The 9,331-nt window shown below is 40.3% G+C and overlaps 1 protein-coding gene across 1 annotated transcript in view; it reads left to right on the forward strand.

Annotated features, from left to right (window-relative positions):
- pard3 (par-3 family cell polarity regulator) overlaps nucleotides 1–9,331 on the forward strand; it is a 337,809-nt gene that overhangs the window by 142,296 nt on the left and 186,182 nt on the right. The window contains exon 6 of the mRNA XM_015380465.1: nucleotides 7,801–7,892. Within this exon, the coding sequence (XP_015235951.1) occupies nucleotides 7,801–7,892 (92 nt within the window). The remainder of the gene's footprint in view (nucleotides 1–7,800; nucleotides 7,893–9,331) is intronic.

A 9,331-nucleotide genomic window follows, 5' to 3' on the forward strand; every position in this document is an offset into this window, starting at 1 on the left:
TGGATAGACGTTTTCTGTCTTAGATACAACATGGTTATATAATTTTTTTTTATACATTTTTGGCTCAATTACTGGGGTGGGGCTGTTTATATAGGATCTGGGATGTTTTACAGTCTGTATACTCTGGTTAACGATTCAAAACCATATTAGCTGACAGTAATGTCAGTAATCGATTGCTCATTCTTAATCAGGTTGTTTCAACCTTTGTCTAGAAGCGATTTCTTTCACATCATGATCTTTGCTTTAGCCTTTTCAGCTAGCATAGCTCTTCACAGCAAATGTACCACATCAATATAGCTCAAACTCTTCAATATTAGACAACTTCAAATGTTTAGAAATGAAGATTTATTTAACTTTCTTTAAGTTGTGTAAAAAAAAAAAAAAAAAAAGTGTTCTTTAAACCCCAACCACTGCTGTTTTTGTGGAATCCCTGACGACGTTCCCTCGCCTCAGTGAATCCTCAGGTTATTGACGATACTGTCCCCTCGTCTGGATCTCATTATCAAACTGTCTTCAAAGGAGACTAATTGAATTAGCGCAGGGGTTGAAGCGCTCCCCGTTAATGATGCACTGCGGTCTTGCGGCGAGCCGAGCATCGACATCTGTCAAACGTCTAGGGAAGATTCGTCTCCGTTCTTCACTATAGCATAAGGATTAATAGAACCTCCATGCTTATATGATGCTTTAAGGGAATTTCCAACCAAAAGAGGTAAATAAAAAAAACAGCAGTTTTAGCTCTGCTGTGAATTAAACCTCCTTTGGTTTGCATTGATTCTTCACTGCTTTAAGGCTGACATCCTCTGGGTATTTCTTACTTTGAGGATTTATCTAATGATTAAAGCATCACAGGTTGCAGTTATTTTTATTTATTTATTTTTTGTATCACCACATCCCCCGACACCGAGTCCATCCTGGTAGTTTGTAATGAGTTTTCTATAAGGAATTGAGTCGTAATCTGAAATTTATCTTAGACTAATTCTGTTTAAGTGTCAAACACTGATAGTTGATTGTGTTACCTGATCGGTTTTAGTTTTATAACACATTTGAAGAGATATATGTTCTTACTTCTAAATTGTTTTCTTTAAGTTTTTATTCAATGTTCTTACCTAGTTGTCACCTTTTTTGATTTGTCTTCAGCCAGATTAAGCCACAGAGGCTCCAGACCTTTATTAGCATGCAGAGTTTAGGGTAATTTGCAATTTTAGTCTTTAAATCTATTTGGGACTAAGATTCTACATTTATTTTCTCAAAACTTCATTGTTGTGTCCTTGGGCAAGACACTTTACCCACATTGATGGTGGTCAGAGGGCCCGGTGGCACCAGGCCTCGCTTCTATCAGTGAGCCTCAGGGCAGCTATGGCTATAATGTAGTTTGCCACCATAATTTAGTTTAAAGAGCTTTGGTGAAGTCTCCTGACTTGACCAAAGTACAGACCATTTACCATATCCTATGAGGAGGAATTTGCAAACATCTTTTCCTTCCCCAAGGGAACAAATCCAGGCCCTTTGAGTTTTTTCAAAACCAATACAGAGTATTCCAGCTAAAACACACAGAATTACAAGTGTCAAATACGTCAGCTAACCAGTACATCCACCTGTGTAACCATGTTTGTCTTCAGCTTCAGGTTGACATTATACATGTCTCTGCATTTCATTGGTTCAAAACATTTCTGTAGTCAAAGCTAATGCATTTTTTCCGGGAGTTTAAGAATCCACATTAGTGAATCCACAAATCATTCATTTATTGAAATGAAATTGAAACGGAAAGATCTAAAGGACCATCGATCCAAACAATCGCCAAGATATCAATGCCGTAAAGGCGAGCTAAAACCTTTGGGTCCCACTAGCTTCAATTCAAGACTTTGAGCTAAAGTCTGGTTATGAGATTTTTACATGAACTTGTAGCTCAATATTTCTGAGACCTTACTTTTGTTTTTAAAAGAGCTGGTCAGGTGTAAGATCATTAAAATCTTTATTTAAGATTGCTCTTAAAGAGCTGCTCCTCACCAGGCAAACTTGTTTTGCATGCATTTGAAAGCAGCAATGTGGTCAGTGTAGGACTAAAGAAGGAGCAGGCAGCACTTCATTAAAGTGCAGCATTACTCTGCTCACTCTCTGCCTTACCTACACAGAATGCGCACAACACTTCATTTAGTCTGAGAGATAGAAAGGACAGGCCCCGGTGGATTCTCCCATTAATCTTTAATGAGCCCCAGGCCCTGAAAAAAAAAACACATCCAGGAAACAAACAATGACTCGACTGGAAAACACTTTGTCCGCTCGCACCCGTGCCTACCTGCCTGTCTGCCTGCTTGCCATTAACCCTGAATTATTAATGTGGCTATCCATCTGCGCCGCAGTGGGGAATGGAGGACTCTTTGATGGGATGGTGTGGTTGGAAAACCGTTTCTGTGTCTCTGAGTGTCTGCAGCTGGACTGTTGAGCAAGAAGTTGGAATTTGTTGTTCTGTTTGTCATTTACACGACTCCATTCGGCATGATTATCTGCTGGAAACTCAGGAGTAGGGTGTCGTCTGGAAACAGCAAAGCAGCTTAAAACTTGTAATTACTCTTCTTTAGCAGAGGCTTAAGCTTCGTCCATGATCTAGTTTAAAACACATCCTCCACAGTTTTAGCATCCCTTGATGCCAAAAAGCGTGCACTAGCATATTCACTCTGGAAAATGTCCAGCTTTTCATTTATGTTTATTATTATAATTATTGTTTTTTACCATTGTTTATAGTTAGTGCCAACCTTAAAGTTATAGTAGAGGATTTTCTTTTTCCAGGTGGATCATCAAAATAAGTGGTACGTGGTAATTGTCAGTCATTCTAGTGATATGTTTACGTAAGGCCTTCCTATGCGCTCGTCCCCGATTTCACTTACCGGTGGTGAGTCTGACATAGTGGAGAAATTGCTAATCTTCTTTTGGAAAGTAAGCTTGTATGAGCGATCCAAACAGCAACTTATAAACAGGGCGTGCACGAGGAGAAATGTGCTCGTGCACGCTCTTGTACGCCTTTAATAGGCGTTCTATTTCATCCCTATTGATTGGCCAGAGGCGGTGCTTCAAGCACTGAATGATCAGTCTTCTGCATGTGCAAGTCAAGTATTGATGACAACAAAGTCACCTGTGACCTGCCGGGGATCCAAGTGACTCTATATACTCACATGATACCCAGCGTTCAATCCCCTTTGTTCTTCTCGCGTGCAGGTGTGGTGGTGTGAAGCTGGTTGCTTCTGTATTTACCACTGTAATCCTAGCTGCTTTTTGCTAGTAGCCCCGTGACCGACTTTGGTCGGAGATGCGGGTAGGTCTCGCCCTCCAGGGGCTGCCCATGCTGTTGTTTTTTTCTTTCTGCACCCTTACCAGATCTGTGGTCGCCACTGCGACGACTGGTAAGCTTTGTTCTTTTTTTAATAGCAGTATTGCAGATTCCTCGTTAGCTTGTTGTAGGGATGGAACGGTTCACAAAATCCACAGTTTTGTTCGGTTCACGGTTTTCGGTTCGGTTTGGTATATGTTGATTTTAGGAAAATCTATTATGTCTTGTATAGTAAAACACGTGTTGCACAATGCTTGCACACTGTTGCACTTTTATCCACAACTTTCTTTCCGCCGTCATCGTAGGTCACTCTAAATGCAAAGCGGTCCCATACAGCAGACCTATAATGTGCTGCTGGCGAGTCTTTCAACTCCTGTTCTTTCCCACTCGCCATACCCACACAATTCCCCACAACAACTGATTTATTTCTGCTACACCCGGCTACGCTGCTTCGCTTCTTCTTCTCCTTGTTTACTACTGGTGGTTGGCTTTGGTCGCAGTACTGCCACCTTCTGCTCTGGAGTGTACACACTTCGCCTATGAGAAAAAGGAAAAAAGAGCAGCGCATGAACTGAACGCAACACACGCGAATTGGACCGAGACAGTCGAACCGAACGGTTCGGACTGTTTTCATAAACCGTTCCATCCCTAGCTTGTTGACATAAGTCATCCAGTGCTTGAAGCACCACCTCTGGTGGTCAGTAGGGATGAAATGGAACGAAAGTTACTGCTGTCACTACAGTTCTATGAAACCCGGATGACCGCCAGAGTGCTTAGTTCCTCGGAATCTGAGATTGAGGGATTGAACGCTGGGTGCCATGTGACCATATAGAGTCACATGGGTCCCTGGCAGGTCACAGGTGACTTTGTTGTCAATAATACCTGACCTGCGCTTGAAGCACCACCTCTGACGGTCATCTGGGATTCATAGAACTTCACAGTAACTTTCGTTCTCTCTCAGTGGAGAGGGAGAGTCTTTTCAAAAATGTGCAAAAATCCTCCACTATACCTTTAAAGTCAAGGTACAAAAAATTGGATCTTATTTGGAGTTATTTAGGTTATGACTAGACTATTTTTCTGTGCTGATGATCGGATCTTTAAAAAAGTGTATCACTAGGATTAAAATAAAGGGGAAGAAGCCAAAAAAAGTGGAGGAAAAAATCAATAAGAATATGTTGAATAAATTTGATTTGAAATTGATTTGTTTCAGAAATCAAATATCAAATAAGTGAAATCAAATAAAGCTTTTCTTTTTTTAATTGGGTATAGTTTTCTGTTTGGGTCCTTTTTTTTTTTCAACATTGGCCTTTAATATTTGAAAAAGGAAGTATAAAATGTAAAGAAAAGGAGCACTTGTATTTTAAAAGCCAATATAATACAGATATTTCTGTATTTTTCTTGTCAGAAAAGCTTTTTTAGACTTATCAGGAGTGACAGAAGTCTCCTCCTCAGCTCTGTTTGACACATGCCCGCATTCATCCACCACCCTGCAGCGGCATGTCCAGGCAACCAAAGTGTCATGGCAACTGTACAGCAGCCACGGTAACGGCAGGCTCATTTTCATACTGATGAGGCCAGTTGCCGGGGAGGTCTGAGCCGTCGCTGCTGCTCGCTTGTATCTCCTCTCTGGTATCGCCGTGAAATTTTAATGACCTTTCTTCTCTGCTTCTCATTTTTCTACTCTCATGGTGCCCTGTGTGTGAATGTGTGCGCGCGTGCACAAATGCCACCAGTCTCTAGTTGACTGTTCTAACATAAACACTATGTGAAGAGTGAGGAGAACAAAGGCAACGTGAGTTAGAAGGCATTAGACTTTTTGAAGGGCATGTATTTTTATACCTTAGGAAGACCTCCTCCAGTCTGCTCCTCCTGGCTTCTGCAGGTTTGTCAATCAGCCTGTTTTTTGGGGGTTTTAAGAATTTCCAAATATTTGTAGAATAGTTGGAGATGAAAGGACAACATTAAGAAGATAATTGACAATTAACCAGATATGAATGTGTTAATATTTCTTGTTTTAGAAATAGTGAGCAGCTAACTAGGCAAACACTAGGGGGCAATAATTCACCAAGTTGTTTTCAGAGATAAAAGCACAGGAAACAAGGTTAACCAATGGCTAACAAAGGTCAGAGTAAATATCTGCCTCAAGTGAAGGAATTCAGTGATCTAGACCTTTTAACCAGTCATGGTATGATGGAGGAAAAGGGTGGTGAAAAAGTTAAAACCGTGGATGGTTAACCACTGTACCCCCCCTCATTTGGTTATAGAGATGACAACTAAACCACATGATCATGGAGAAAATTGGTTAAAAAGTTTGTACTTGCTTAGGCTGGTTTGGTTCTGTTTCATAGGATCAGATGTTCATGGCTATGTGGTGTAGAGTAGACCTGCTGCGCCTTGGTAGCGGCCCCTTTGCTACGATACTTTACATCTGAATCCAGGACCTGTACATTTTGTGGCAATGGATGGATAGCTCAGATGTTTAGATAAGTAAGGAGTTCAGTAGATGGATTGTTGGCTGTTAATGGGTGTATGATGGGTGGCTGAATGGAAACTGATAAATGGATTCATATATTGATAAGCAGAAGGGTGATGGTTTGGTCTCAGTGTTGGTTCAGAGTTTTTCTGTCAGCCATAGTTTCTCTCCTAGATGAAGCCTCTAAGGCAGGGGTCACCAACCTTTTTAAGGCTGATGGCTACTTCACAGGTACTGAGACATAGGAAGGACTACCGATACTGGAGGGGCTGGCGGTCACCTAAAATTCATATATAAAAAACAGATTTTTTTCTTTCTATTAGATACTGTCATTTTAAAGTATCTACAAATGCCTGAATGATCTATATGATGAAACACTTTATAAATGATTTAAAAAAGAACAGAATAACATTTCAAATGTCGCCCACTGATGAGTAGTTCTGTTTGCAGAGGATGCTGAAAGCACCTTATGTGGTCCTGGAGGAGCTCTCGGTGCCCGTGGACACCACGTTGGTGACCCCTGCTCTGAGGAGTACATTCTACCATGAATGCCTTCCTTCTTTAATACAGAAAGGGCTGCTGGACATTTGCTTGTGAGGTTTTTGTGTGTCTGCTGGATGTTTCTCCACATTGAAATGGAGTTTTCTTTAATGTGACTCGTCTCTGTCCAACATATGTGGTTAAACTTCTCAAGGCTTAAAATGTTTTTAAGTGTTTTCATGCATTTCGCACTAAAATCATGCAACAGGACATACCGAGTGGTGCTGAGGTATTATGAATCAAACAGGCTTCTTTTTAACACAAATGTCCTACATTGAGTAGCTCCACAGCAGCACTCTGACTTAAAGCTGGTAAAAGCCCATGTCTGTGCGGTGATGAGGGAGAACCCTATTGGAGCTAGCTGAGCTATGATGGAGCTGGATGGAAACATTGATGTTTGCTCCAGGTTATCTAGTCTGGAAATGGGTTGTGAGGTTGAACCATCAGTTTAAGTTCAGGAGAAGGTAGTGATGCTGAGGAACATAGATCAGAACCATCCAGAGCCTCTAGCCTAGAGAGTCAGACTTTGAGCTGGGATGCTAATATAACAGCGGGTAGAAAACGCAGGGCAGGGAAACATGCCTTGCTAAGCCTGGCATAGATCCCTCTGTCTCTGATGCGGTGTACATTTTAGGATATCCTCAGTTCTCAGGTATTTTTCCTAATACCTGAGAACTGACAACGTTATTCCTAAGAACTGGTCTAAGATGTAAGCTGTAGTCTAGATCAAACATCGGCTTTTCTTGTTCCATCTCTCCCCCCTTGGAGAGACGCCGTAGGTAAATATTCACTCAACAACCGAACAACAATTAAAATGAAGGAATAAAAAAAAAAATCCTTATCAAAATGTTCCAAGCACATAAAAGATGCTGTTGAATGCTCAAAATCTTTCTGATCATCTGATCTGCTTCACCCAGGTAAAAAGCAGCTCAGGATCCTCTGGAAACTTAAATAAGCCAACTTCCTCCTTATGGAGGCTGAAGCAAGAAGCTACGACCCAAAGCGAAGGCATAGCTGTATCTCAACCCATAAAAACTTAGGCGATGTCCATAACAAACCACAGTTCCTCAGTCTCTCTCCTGTATAAGTCTCTCCAGTTTCCTCCCTCAGTTACTGAGCGCCATTAGAGTCCTCTGAATGGCGGAGGTCTTTTGATCAAACCATTTTATGTGGGAGCCGTTGAAATTATTACTATTAATGTTTTTGTCTACACTTATTGCATTTATTGTAATTGGCTATCAACTGTATTGTCTGTTGAAAAATAAACTGCAAAACTGAAAATATCAGTATAAACAAATCTGAAGCTGTCAGGGACTGATGTGTTCATCCAGAAGTTCTACAGCTGAGCCTGTGGTTATTTGCTTTATTTGGATGCAATGCTGAGGAACATAGAAGTTGAAGCTGACGTGCAGCAGATGTCTTCTTTTCTGCAACTTTTCAGTCTCTGTGTTTTCTGTTCCAGGAGGAGGAGACCAGGGAGAATGAGAACGGGCGAATCGAGCCGGTTGGCCGAGCAGACTCCTGCATGGAGCACACTCCTGTCTCGTCTTTAGAGTAAGTCAGTCCAGCCAGCTGTAGTAAGGAACCTTCCTGTTTGCACTTTCCTCTTGTTTGTGATGTGACCTTTCTGTGGGGTTTATTTCAGTACAACTACAGATTGTATCCTGCTCAGTCCCTAACTTTAGAATTTTGTTTGAGCTGATTAAAAAAGGTTTGATTCCTACATATGTAAAAATTATACTATTTTAAATGTTGGACTGGTAGTTTCACATCTGTTATGAAGAGTAAAACAAAAAATATCCTCTTAAAAAACTCGAATGAATCTGTTCTACTTAAACAGGGGTCATCAGTTTACATCCAGGTCCAGTGATCTGCACCTTTCTAATATGATTGACTATAAGATCAGTTTAACTCAAAGGTGCCAATTCAAAACCATCGCTGCATTAATAGGCATTAAAAAAGCAAGTCCAAATCAAGGTGAACATAAAGCTCTGACCAATCCTATTCTTCCAATATGTGGATATATATCTGGTTTCAGAGACATAATTAGTACAAATTAAATACAGTCCAAATGGCATTGAGGAATTTTAGCAGCACTCTATCATCCTAAATACCAAAATGCAGAACCAAGAGTACTTTCTTTTTGAAGGAAAAAAAAACGAAACATACCTTTCTTTCTCTAAGAAATGGTTGATGATATAATAAATTACTGGACAGAGTCCATGTGGTAAATAACAGAAAAAAAGCTACTTTACTGGCTGTGTGAATAAAAAACAAACCGAAAGATTGGACAGAATTACTCTCTATGAAAGAAACACTTGTTATGTATATTTCATAGGAGCAGAGCATCAGTGAACGGTCCAGTAACAGAAAAATGATTCAGAACAACAGAGCAATTAAAACTTTATAATATAAGAGACAGGTTCTTAATTGGTGGAGCAGTTCAAGACAGGGAGACCTTCTATACGAAAACAGAAGAACAATTATTTCATCAAAACATTTGCTTCATCAATGCCTCCGTCTAGGAAGGCACACTAAACGAAGGAGTACTTTCTGTTACAAGAGCAAAAGCATATAGTTAATTATCAAGAATCTAATCGAATGGTTTCATGAAGGAAAGTAACAGCAGAACATTCAACCCTATATGAAGGCAGAAAACCAGAGTGCAGATTTAATGCCAGCGTGTGATTCTTTCAATGGAAGAAACCAGCGCTGCAGTGGTTATATTAGCCATCCATTAATCAGTTGATCAAGAAAAAGATATTATTGGTCAATTAATATAATTTGCTGAACAGATGTTTAGATGCTGAAAACAAAACATATTTACTGCTTTGTAACAGGGCTTAAATGGCGGAGATCTGTTAAAACAAAAACTAAATTCAATGCTCATAAAGCCCACTTGGAAAGCTGCAGATAGAGCATATTTACAGACAAAGCTTTTTAATTATAACTCTGTGTGTGTGTGTGTGTGTGTGTGTGTGTGTGTGTGTGTG

This window comes from Cyprinodon variegatus, unplaced genomic scaffold (assembly GCF_000732505.1).
Source record: "Cyprinodon variegatus isolate N-32 unplaced genomic scaffold, C_variegatus-1.0 Scaffold215, whole genome shotgun sequence".
Classification (NCBI taxonomy): Eukaryota; Metazoa; Chordata; class Actinopteri; order Cyprinodontiformes; family Cyprinodontidae; genus Cyprinodon; species Cyprinodon variegatus.